Source organism: Strix aluco, chromosome 9 (assembly GCF_031877795.1).
Source record: "Strix aluco isolate bStrAlu1 chromosome 9, bStrAlu1.hap1, whole genome shotgun sequence".
NCBI classification, from domain to species: Eukaryota; Metazoa; Chordata; class Aves; order Strigiformes; family Strigidae; genus Strix; species Strix aluco.
Genome location: NC_133939.1, coordinates 21,740,175 through 21,752,761, shown reverse-complemented (window position 1 = coordinate 21,752,761; position 12,587 = coordinate 21,740,175). Strand labels below are relative to the sequence as shown.

At 37.1% G+C, this 12,587-nt stretch overlaps 1 protein-coding gene across 15 annotated transcripts in view; it reads left to right on the top strand.

The window, feature by feature from the left end:
• Positions 1 to 12,178, top strand: part of ATP11B (ATPase phospholipid transporting 11B (putative)) — a 71,448-nt gene extending 59,270 nt beyond the window's left edge. For 3 of the 15 annotated variants that reach the window (XM_074834186.1, XM_074834183.1, XM_074834188.1), the window contains 2 exons: positions 2,916 to 3,049; positions 6,720 to 12,178. In XM_074834186.1, the coding sequence (XP_074690287.1) occupies positions 2,916 to 3,049; positions 6,720 to 6,801 (216 nt within the window). In that variant the 3' untranslated portion in view covers positions 6,802 to 12,178. Of the gene's footprint in view, positions 1 to 2,915 lie in introns of all 15 variants that reach the window. The other 12 variants (XM_074834185.1, XM_074834182.1, XM_074834187.1 and 9 more) reach the window with 6 other exon arrangements.
• The last annotated feature ends 409 nt before the right edge of the window (positions 12,179 to 12,587 follow it).

Below are 12,587 nucleotides of genomic sequence, written 5' to 3'. Positions count from 1 at the left end.
GATACTGGATCTTGCCTTACGAAAATCCTTTATTTGCAGCCCAAATAGGAATAATATCAAATATTTCGCTATACTTACTGATTTTTTTTTTTTTTAAAAGCATTGTCTCTCCTGCCTGTTGTTCCTGAGGGTTTGTTTTAGGTCTTCAGAGACCATTATGCTCTACTGCCTTACCATGCCAGGTTTTACTTTGATATAAAACCATGATCATAGTTGTCTGCCACAGAGAGAAAAGTGAGAAAAGGGACTCTTTAGCATAATATAAGCATTTTCCTTCCAGGTAGTAGATATAATATAAAAATCCACATTCATCAGGCAGTGATACACAATATAACTGCACATAAAATTGAATTTATTTTTATGTTGTCCTTAATGGTCTCCCAGGGTTACTCTACACTTAACTGTGAGTTTGAGAAAACATAAATGTTGTTTCCAGGCTTATGTAAGGTCACATTTTCTGTTTTTTAAAAGAGGGTAATATTAACTTTTCCATAAATTGTGGTTCAAGCATGATCCTAGCTTTTTGTGAGTATCTAACTTGAGAAGAACAAAGGAGATTCTCATGAAGGAAGAGACACCAGCCCTCCAAAATCCAGAGCTGAGGGTTCACCCCTTGGGAGCTAGCTTAGGTTACTCTTGCTTTCTCTTTCTGCCACCTAGGACTGCTAGCTCTCACGTCAGCAGATTCTAGGGGAAAAAAATGTCTGGTCCATCTGATCCTACATACAACCACTGTAATATGACCTTTTACAGTAACTTCAAAGGTATTACTTGGTCTGCTTCAAGATAATGGATGGACTAAATGTTCTTTTTGATATCCTAAATGTGGGAATGAGAGTTTGTTTGGTATTGCTGTGAACACAACCGTGAAGATCACTGCATATGCAGCAGGGAGTTTTCTTTCTGACCTCCTAATAGGAATTCCTTCTGCTCTGTGTAATTTCTGTTCTGATACACTGTGAGTGCACAATGAAGTGTCTCTGAAGGTCATATATGCTAGTACGGCAATGCTGCAAATTGTGCTGTTCCTAGTTATGGCATCTTCTGGGACAGTCAATTGTGACTCGATATGGTCATCAAATAAGGGTGTTCAGGTTCTCAAGCTCTGTTGAGGTTTGTTTTGGTTTGGTTTAACCAGTAACCCCTTTTAGACCTGTCGGTTGCAGTGCTTCTGCTCCTGCCTCTCAGATATTTATGGAAGTTCATTGTCATAGTAAATGTTCATTTTGTGTCCAGAAGAGCTCCCAAATGAGTGCGAATTAGTCAGAAGTGTGTGTGCTGCCTGCACTCATTCATGGCCTCCAAGTGCAGCAACCAAATCAAGGGTTTCATTTGTAAGGCTTTGTTAACTGGCAATCCTGTAAGCATCACATTAGGTGGTGTAATGGGAAGATCTGGAGGCACCGTGGGGAATGCAGAACAGAGCTGAGGGAAGCAGCAGGCATAGGAAATGATGCATGGAAACACCAGTTCAGCCTGTGTGCTCCCTCCTTGTCCTACCAGCTGGGATTTTTCTCTTGTATTTCCAAATGCCTCTTATTTCTGTTAGCTGTCTCTTCTTTGTAGTATAGGAATTGTTCTGTTATGAAGCTGTAATCTGTCCACTTGCCTGTTTCAGGGTGATTAGAAAGGAACATGTTCACTCATAGTAAACTGTTCCCACAGGAAACTGAGGTTCTTTGCTTTTCTGGCGGTGTTGGGCAAGTGTGGGTGGCATGAAAGAAATTGGGGTTGGAAACCAAAGTCTTCGGACACCAGTCAGTGACCTTTGGTCACATGGTGAAAAGTTGGGGGAAGCTCTTAAGTGACCTGTGTTCTATCATAGACTAAGATGCCTCCTCCCAGATGTCTTCATTCACGGTGTCTGAGAGTTGAGGTGAAGATAATGGATGCTTAAATTTATCCTGTGTGTTTGGCATTTGTCTGACAGGATGCTCTCATGGAGAGTTTCAAATGAAAATAAAACATGAAATTAAATTAAAATGCCACATTTTTATTTCCTTTTGGAAAAGATACTGAAGTCAGTTTTGGTTATTCTCTCTCCAGCAGTATTAGATTTCAGTTAGATTTTAGTTACACTGCAGTTGACTGGTGTGTAAAAATAATATAGAGGAGGAGCACACTGATAGATGGCACTTGACTTAAACACATGCATCTCTGTATTACTGCTTTCATTTTGTTTGGGTCTTTTTCTTGTGTACAAAGAATGAACAATAGAAAGTTTATTATGCTAATGTTGAATTATTCTTCATGCTGGCATGAACATGACTGAACCTTTCTAACATCAGCCTTGTTTGCATTTAGGTAAAAGATATTCACAAAATCAGGAATGTGCTTTTGTTCCTTAGCAAGCCAAGGGTATTTATGGTAGTGATATAATTTAAATTACTATAGGAAGTTGCATTCGGCACTTCTTGAGGAAAAATTACTACTTACGATCGGGTTGCTGCATTGTCTTCTGCAGCTCTGGTTTGAAGCTTCCTCTTGATAGATTTCCCTTAAAATAGGGCAGACCTGCAGCTTGTATAAATTGTTGTACCTGCATTGAGGGTAATCAAGGCATCACAGCTTAAACTGCATGACACTCTGCTCCAAACATTCGTTATAGCTGTAACGCAGAGAATTTCTGACCAGTTTATTTCCAACATTAAGCAGAGATGGTGCGAAACAATTTCCATACGCTCACCAAGGCTGCATTCAAACCTTGGGAAGATCAAATTTTTTTTTAGTAAAGGAAATGGTAATGTTAGTCATCATTGTAGTGCTCCTGTAAAATTGAAAAATATTCAACACTCTAACTTTAAGAAAATCTGCTTTACCTAAGTGTTTTCTGGTAACATCTTTGTTGTTAGAATCTGTAAGTACTTATTTTAATTTTTATTTATTTATTTATTTTTTTAATTTTCTCCTTCCAGCTTACTGAGGCAGGTTCAGGTATCAACTGCTTGGACTCCATGTGCTGCTTCTCAGATGGGGAAACAGCATGCACATCTGTTAGAAGAATGCTGGAACGACTAATGGGCAGATGTAGTCCAACCCGGGTCAACAGGTGTGGCATTTCTCTCAATAGCCTTTGCTGCAGACGATTCTCCTATAAACTGGAACCTGATGAGCCTGCAGCAATAGATGTCTAGCAAACCAGCTGCAGGTTTTGCTTATTTAAGTAGGAAATGCAACTCTTTATTGTACTTTTTCATCCTAAAAGAATAGTTTCTTGTTTCTTTTTGAGTGCTTTCTTTTGGGATGGGGAGGGGGAAAAACAGTTTTCAAAAAATCTCTGTTAAAACGTTTAGTTTGGCTTACTGCAAGTTCTTGTGTTGTATCTATCGTAATTTCTCTTAATTTGTACATTCGTCTCTTTAGAAAATCAAGCCTTGCTGCTGGTTTTGTTCTCCTTTTTATAATTTTTCTTTTTTTTTTTTTTTTTCTTCACAAATCAGGAGTTGTTTGTAAAGTCAAAAGACTTTTCCCTTTGGTTCTTGATGTACAACCTCCAAATATTTACCTTGGAGCTTGCATTACTCCTGAAGATATACAAAAGGCTCACACTCCCCCCCTTAAATATAACTTCATTGTTAGAAGGAGAGTATTTAAATCTTTCAGCCATTGATTGATACGAAGATAAAATATTTTTGTAGTATAACTTTTATAATCTATTTCTAAAATCAGAGTAATTGACAGAACAGAACCTTCAGGTTCTAAGAATTTTAAACTTTTTTTGGTTCTGGAAGGTATATTGTCAAAATCATGTGTGCCATTCCAAAGTATGTGCTAAATAAATCTTTTTTCCTTCACCAACCACGTGTGGAACAAACCTCAATGGGATAAAAGCACGTTAGAGTGATCAAATACATCTAAGGAGCAGTACTGCTCTTGCAGTCAGCATAACTGTGAGGAAAAGCTCTTATTAAATCTGCTAATGTGCCATCTCCCCTTTTCCAAATAAAGAGGGATAGCTAACAAACATGGAAATATTTGGGGGTATAAATAAAAATAGTCGTTTGTACATCGTAATCTCTCAGTCCCTGAATGATATCATGGTCCTTCACTGGTCAAAAGGCAAACCTGAAAAAGTTGCACTTCACACATTTTCAAGGAAACTCATTTTCTATTTGAACAACTTTCTCCTTTGGTTAAAGGTTGTGATATCATTCATTGAGTATAAAATCTTGTGTGGGTAATTTTCACTGACAAGCTTTGTCAGTTCTGATTCTGCCTTTAGGTATTGACATGGTGTGTAGTACATCTGTTTTGAACTCTTGTGTTGAACACAGTGTCTGTGGTTTCAGTTTCTCTATTCTGGCTTGCTTATGAAATTTATTCAACATTTCTACAAATCTAGGGTATGATTATGCAAAATGTTTCATTCCATATGAAAAATGAACTGTTATGATTTAGTACATTTTTTAATTCAAACTCTCGCTGTATAGAAAGTGGGCATGATGTATAAAATAAACAATTTAATAGAATTTTTAATCTACAAGGTGAGCATTTAATTGGTCTAAAAATCAACATTTTCGTAGCAGTTGCTCTACATTTTTTGGGATTGTTTTCCACTTCTCTGTAAAACTGTGCTTTCCAAATGAGGAACTACTCGTGTTACTTTTTTTCATTTATTAATATCAAATTAGGGCAGATTTTTTAGTTAACATTTGCCTTAGTAATATATGTAGTCTTACAAGGTAGGTATTCTGTGTTTATTTTCTGCAGTGCATTTACATTTTTACAATTTCCTCTTATTTTCCACTCAATTTTTCTTTCTTTAACAACTTACAAATATTTATTGAAGATAACTCATATTTGACAGAATATTAAACACTTTTTGAAGCCTGCTTTTTCTCACGTTTCTTGTCTGCTTACCTCATGTAATTTTCAGACAAAGTTCCATCTAGCTGAATAGGCTTAGAGTTGTTAGAACACAGAAGTTAGTATTATGTTTAATGAATATGCAAAACTGTCGGTGCTACACTAAGAGCTTGAAGTTCTGTAGTTTTTGCTTCTGCCTCTGGTTGAAATTACTCTGAACCATCTTCTAGTTTTACTGAGATTTATGTACAGTACAACTAGAAAAGACTTGTTTTTTTAAATTTCAGTCTTACTTGCTCTCTTCAATGACTTCAGGTCCTTCCACTCAGTACTGACACTTAAAAACTAGTCTAAAAGTCAAGGTACTAAGATTATTTTTTCGCCTACACATTCCTGGTAATATGTGAAAGTCTTTGTTTATTTTTAATGTACTAATTGCTTAAATCACTTGAGGCAGTTACAGGTTGTGAAAGGTTAAGAAATCTATTTGATGATTTTAAAAATGCTTTTAAAATTGTTTAGCCTTTGTTCATGAGCTTGATCTGCTTTGATATTTACCTAAAGCTGGTATCCTCAGAAGATTGTGCAGTCCCAAGCAGGATGGTCTTTTGAGCACTTGTGCTTTATAAAACAGCTGCTTATTCAACCAGGAGGTAGCTGCAAATTATTTTTGTCGAATGAAGTGATGCTGATAAATACATTGTCTGTGAGAGTGCTGTAGAATGAAAAGCACTATTTTAAATAATGTTGCTGTAGGTAGCTTGTGTTGTATTCTGCGCTCCTGATATTCTGTCAAATATGATAACTGAAATCAAACATGGTATCAAATACTGATAGAAACTTTGAATCACAGTTGTACAAATGCTTGGAGTAGTGGGCCACAGGAATATAGTCTCTTGTACTTAATTTACTGCTTGTAAAATGTATTTGAGAAATATTTTCTATATAGCTTCATTTACCAGTTAGAATATAAATGTGTGGTGTGGTATGGTAAAATGCATTTTTGTCTGTCTGTTCCATTAAATTGTCTGTCAACTTGTCAGTCACTAAAATACTAAGAATGCTGGATCACATACATTTCCTGTACAGTAGGATTCATTACTGAATTGTTCAGAACTCCCATTAGTGGTACTTGTGTCAAGGCACTGCATATAAAAGTTCTAAAGAAACAGCAGATTTCTGACAGAGGCAAATTTGGAGGATAAGTTTGTTACATTTTGATTTCCTGCCTTCCAACCTCTATTTTTAGCTTTTCACATACAGTAATTCTTCTTAAGTAGTAATTTGTCCTTAAGCAAGGGATGTTGCGAGATCCCATCTGAATCAAAAGCTGTGATGTGTTAGGTAGTTTTCCTGATGCCTTAAAATTTAACAGTAAAGGATGAAACAGATTCATGGCTGTAGATGAGTTTTGCCTACCCACAACTTTAGACAGCGTGGACGTTTAACATTAGAACACCGGTTTACTGGGTTACCACAGGTAGCTGCGCATACCACAAGGCTTTCCTAGAATGACCTTAGGCTATATCAAATCCTAGCACTCACAGTGCCTCAACCTACACGTGCAACATTCAGATTTTCCTTGAGGCACAGTACTAACATTTTAGTTGTAAAACTGACATATAAACCTCTGGTCATTTTAGTTCATAGTGATGAAAATATCTGTAGGTGTGAGTAAACTTTGCCAGAAAGGTAAACATAGAGTTGTTAATTACATAGTTGGCATGATTAATTGCAGTCTGTTTTCAAAGGTTTGAATGTATTGCAGGTGCCTACATGAAATTAATCAATCTTTTAAAGAGTTACATTTGCCAAATCTCTTAACACTTTTATCTCACTTTCATAGACTTTTCTCCTCACCTCTAGATTCTAAGTTCCCAGTCAGCCAAATTTTTCTTTTATTGTTACTTTAGATCATGGAGTTCATCGGATCCCTTCTATGCCAACGACAGAAGCATCTTGACTCTCTCCACAATGGACTCACCCACTTGTTAACAGGGACATTTGTAAATGCCTTGTGGAAGCCATGTGGTGCTCACACACCTATAGTAGGTTCTGAAGTGAGTTCATCCCTGCCCTAGAAAAGACTAGCATGACTTCTAAATGCAAACCGTGGCTTGTCTTGTGGCCTGGCATAAGTCATCTGGACAGTAATCGCTTCCAGTATTTTTTTCTAAATACATCCACAAATTGCTAAATTTTTTTTTTTTTTGTAAGGGAATGCTTTTACCTCTGACCATCTAATCTTTTTTGTTACCATATGAGCAGTTTGGAATCCTGCATTTGATACTTGAGATGTCACTGGAGCACAGTGACAAAATCTTTCTCCTCCCAAATTTGAGTGATCCAACAGAACTGAATTTGCACACCGAACCTTTAAAAAGTTGCATTTTTCATGATGACCCTTCACTTTGAACATACACATTAATTTTGAGCTGTCTCTTACAGATGCTGTCTTAGCAGTCTGCAAATCAATTTTGTTATTTCCATGGACGGTTACTGTATTCTGTAAGCAATCACTTTAGTAATTTTTGAGAATTAAATACAATTCAAATATTTATGCTGGTGTATGAATGGCAATATATTAGTCATTGCTTTGAAAAACACTGTTAACATTGACAAATCAATAATCTGGAATAGTAAGGGCTATAACAGTTCATTGTTCCCTTAAAGTATAATCGAGAAGCCAGTCATCTTTTGTTATGCCCTGTGTGTTTTGTTAACAGTTCTTGATCCTGACATGGAAAAATATGTAAGAATTGGTGGATTGTGCAGAAGTATCACTAGCATAAATTTTTTTGAATTACTAATCCTTTTAAAGTTGGGGAATTTTTGCATGTTTTATTCTTTTTCATGTATTTATATTTGGTCATGTTGTACTTTGAAGATACAGTTAACGCTTAATTATCTTCATATGTCTGAAGGATCTGAGACATTGATGGCAATGTTTTGATACCTGAGTATGCCAATAAAAACAAATTGCACAGATGGAGCTTTGAATGGTACATCTTGCAGGTACATCTGTTCTCCCAGTATAAACGTGTCTGCATGTTTGGGGCTGACATTTGCCTGTGCATTCAGCCAGGATGACTAAACCTATTGGTTGTCTTTAGATGTGGGAGATGAAATGGAGGTGCTGCCATAGAGCATTGCCTTGGGTACGGCAGTTTTTATGGCTGGAGACTGGTAAAAATGCTGCTGCTTCTGACCTTTGTTTGGATATCCAATTTTAAGTCAGTCACTGACACTGAAGTCCCATCAGTAATTGGAAGAATCTTCCTGCCAGACAGTAAAAGCTGAATATTAAAATTATCTCTGGGTGGAATAAACTGCAAATCAAACAGACTGTAAATAACACCTACAAGAACTTCTGTAGTAAAGATGTGGTTAAGTGTAGGATTTGGACAAAACCAGGATTAGCTGCTTTCACCCTGCCTGCACAAGTTTCCACTGTTGGCTTAAGTGCTGTCTCCCAAGCAAATTATGTGGCAAATACTTATTTCATAATTAAGGCAGACACATCTTACCATCCTGGTATGACATCTCAGTGGGGCCTAGGCTGCTGCCAGAGGAGTGTATCCCTCTTGTTACGGTTATCCCAAATTCTCCCAAGTTCAATGAGCTGCAGGAGAGGAAGTGTTCAAGAGGTCCGACTTTCCTGGTATCGAATGCTTCAGATGTTTCTTACCTGTAAACAACTCTCCTGTTCATTATTCTTGTTTGTGACTTCAAGTGCTATTCTTTCTCCTCATGGAACTTTATTTTTGCATTAATGACTGGAAGCTTCACTCTAAAGTGAAAGCTGCAGATACTGCTGTATTTTCAAGATCTCATAAGGCAATGTTTGTGTAGTAAAGAAATTGTCATTGCAGCCTTGTTTTGAAACTCATAGTCACTTGAACATGCAGTACATGAGGTTTTTATCCCACTGGTATAGATGAAGACAAGTTCACAGATTGGTTAAGAAGCTCTAAAAATTAATTATGGAACAGAAGAAACAATCAAAATGTAGCAAATTTCCTTTCAAGTAAGTGTTTCATTCAGTGTTCATAGTTCATACCTGTATCATGCCTTCAAATACCTAAGTGCAGTGAAGTTTAAGCTTGAAAATTTCAGTTGTACGCTAGATCCCCACATCGAGTGTCCAGATGATGAAGAATCATTGAAAATTGAGTCTTGTGTACTCTGTGTAATAGGTATTAACATGTGACTTGTCTGACTGCATATAGTTTGAAACCTGGTTCCTATGTGGAGATGCAATAAGCTGATTGCATTCTCCCCAGTCCCCAAGAAACCTTTTATCCAGATAGGCAGTAGTAACAAAATACACTTGGATTTCACGTACACCTGTAACTCTCTTTATATATCATATATATATTATTAAATCTGTTTTTAAAATAATTGCTTTCTTCATAGTAGTTTCTCATTCTAAAAGTCTTCATACTGCCATGGATACCTAGGAAATAAAGAATTTTTTAAAAATAACTCTAATCAGATATCTGCTGTTCAGTATCGTTTGTCTAAATCACAGTGTTTCAGTTTACAGAAGTATTTGTCTGTCCATGTCAACCATAGCATTCTAATCATCCAGTCAGTTTGTGTGACCATGTAACCTCATTAGTCTGTGTGGTTAGTGTATCATGTATTGAAATATAAACTGGGTATAGTAGAAGGCAGAGGCTTTGATATACAACCCCGCTCCAAGCATTTAGATTGGCTCAGCTCTGTACATAAATGTATTTTGGCTTTTACCACACAAATATGTTAATTTTATTTGCACAAAGCAGCACAGTCCTATATTTGAAGAATAATTTACGTTCATTATGTGTTTCTTTAAAACCTTCCATCTCCTCTTCTCCCTTTCCCCCTACTTTCCCTTTTCCCAGTGTTTGTAAGGTTACCGAAGAAACATGCATTTAAACAATTCAGGAAGAACTTAAGAATCCATCTGTCTGCCAAGGTATATTTTTCTATTTGCAGTAAATCTAAATCAGTAATTTCTCATTTAGTAAGAACATAGAATTGGTTTGCATAAGACCAGATTTTTTGGTCTGACAAGTATTTTGGATGGAAAAAGTGACTGTTTGTGTACTGATGTCACAAATCTCTTAAAATTGCTTCTATTCAAGGAAGAAAGATTTTGTGTATTTCTTTGACTGCTGAAGTGTATGAAACCATTCACTGTGCTTTGGGTACAGTGTAGAATTCTTCATGAAGAAGACTGAACAAAATACGGCTAATTCAGTGTAACGCTGGCATTCATCTCTCCGAGTTAGAGTATGAATGGCTGACGGAGAATTTGCCATAGAGAGGAAACGTTTTAGAATTACCTCTGAGCCTTGAAATCCATAGCATATGGCAGAAGAGCCTATAGTAGATATTTGTAGTTAAAAGCAAGAGTGGTGTATAGTCCCTTTACTATGCAGTGTCTCTGAAGAAGCACCTTCTCCATAGCCACCTTGAGAACGGGACTGAGTTCTCAGCACATTTTAGTTCTTGTTCTGTGAAAATAGGGTTTTGCTTTTGTTACTTAGGAAAACATAGTTGCCAAACTTACACTTTCTAAAGGGTACTGTGGAAAAGATTAAGTGGGAAGATGCTCTGAATAGCTTCACAAACTGAAATGTAAATATTCTGTATATTTTTTAAGATTATGGGGAGGGAGGGGGAACAAAATGCAAAGGAAGGAATGCTGAAAACTTTGGCTTTACATTTTCAGAATGATTTCTTGTTTTCTAGTGCAAAAGATGATTTGAGAAAAGATTATGCAACTTAGAATGCATATTAGGCAACTATAATTTCTTACTGGAAACCTTTGGTAATACTTTCAAACATGGTTTTTTTATGACAGTATAAATTCTATATTGGGAAAAAAAAAAATCTCATTTTTCTAGTGTTAGAAATGCCTCAAAGCTGTAGTCTACATTATTTTTAATAGCTTTATCTGATACTTCTGTATTTCTAAGTATTAGTGATTTTGGTGAAATTCAGTGCTCAATCATAATGTGCTTCTGAACCATTTATTTTGAGATTCTCGTTTTCTTGGTGCAGAATACCTGGTACCTCTCACACCATCGTCACTGCACTCGCCACTGCCGTGTGACACAGGCAACATTTTTAAAGGGGTTATTCCTAGAGCTGGGCGAACTGTTCATTATGGACTAATTTTAGCCTTTTTTTCTGTTCCTAAATTATTTCCCAGTTAACACTCTTCTTTGCAGATCTGTCTTTCTGTGAATGTTTTATTGTTGGTTGTTTTGTATGTTCTTTGCTTCTGTTGTTTGCTTCCAGTGGCATGACTTGTCTGGTTTCTGCTCTCTATTGGAATGACTCAATTTATAACAGGAGGAGGAAAGATTGGATGCTCATGGCTGTATCAACTCTTGCCGTCAATCGTCTTTAGAAGCATTCGCACGGGTATTTGCAAGGCTTCTGCTTTCCATAGATCTTTCCCTTCAGCTAAATACTGCTCGTAGAGGCTTCAGAAATAACGCAGTAGAGAGACCGTGTGTGCTGCCCAAACTTCTGTGGCTTTTGTTAAAAGGAATGTTCTCATCACGTTGAAGTATTCGCCTTGCTCTAGCTGTCGCCATGCTATGATGTTGTATTACAATAAGTACATACAATTGTCATCACTGTAGATACAACTTTTTTGTTGTTTCCAGTTTGTATAAATGCATAGACATGAATAAAACCTGAGGGGCCATGGGCTAAAGACCTCTATGTGTAACAAGAAGTGGAAAGAAATAAAATACACCGGTTAGGACACAAAGTGTGATCTGTCTGTGCACCTAAATGGCCTGTGGTGTAGAGTAATTTTTCCTGAGCTATTTAAAAGGAAATTATTTAAATCATTGGCAGGTTCTCAACCTTTTGGCAATGAGATAAAAGATAACCCACAGGACAATAGTTTAGAAAGGGGAAAATAGTTAAAAATGAGACTCACGTTCAGGTATAAATAAGGTATCATTGCTACAGGAAAGAATATATTTTTACAATTCCTAGTTAGGGTCCTGTGAGAGCTTGTAGGTCCTGTGCACCTAAAAATAAATCAGCTAGACTCCTGTTTCTTCACTGAAGTGTAATCAAGTTCTACCACCTTTTTGAAGAAAAAAACTTGACTGATAGCATCTCTGTAAGAAGTACCTTTTTTAAGATGTTAATTTTAGGCAAATAAGGGGCATTGACAACTGGAAACTAGCAATAATTAGTATAAAGAATTTTGGACCTCCGACACTGTGGCTGCCTCATGTTATTTCTGGTTCTCAGACAGCGAGTCTGTGTGCTTGCTCATTGTACAGCTTGGTCAGTAGATGTTGTTTTAAAGATGGTTTATGAAAATTATATTTATTAAATAAAACTTTCACTTCTAGCTGAGTCATTGTTTTAATTATGTAAGCGTTAAGAGAAAAATATGCAAGAATAAAGCAGGGGTCGCTGCTCCATGGCCCCAGGGTCATTCAGCAGCCCCTTTGCAGCAGGGTGAGCACCTCTGGCCTCACCTTGCTGCCTTCTCTAGCTGAAGTCCACCAGTAACGGGGGGGGGCGGGAAACCACACCAAGTTTATGCAAAAACACCTGTCCATGTATGTGTACATGTATGTATCCCTGCAGCAGCTGAGCTCAGTCAGCCCAGTAGCTCCAGCTCACCCTGGAGCCTAGCATGAGGTTTGCTTAGTGGGGAATTCCAGCGTGAGCTGCATTCCCAGGTCTTCAACAGCAGACTTAACCGACCAGTCCCGTGGCCTCTCCCCAGATGTTCACAGCTCCATCATCTCTCA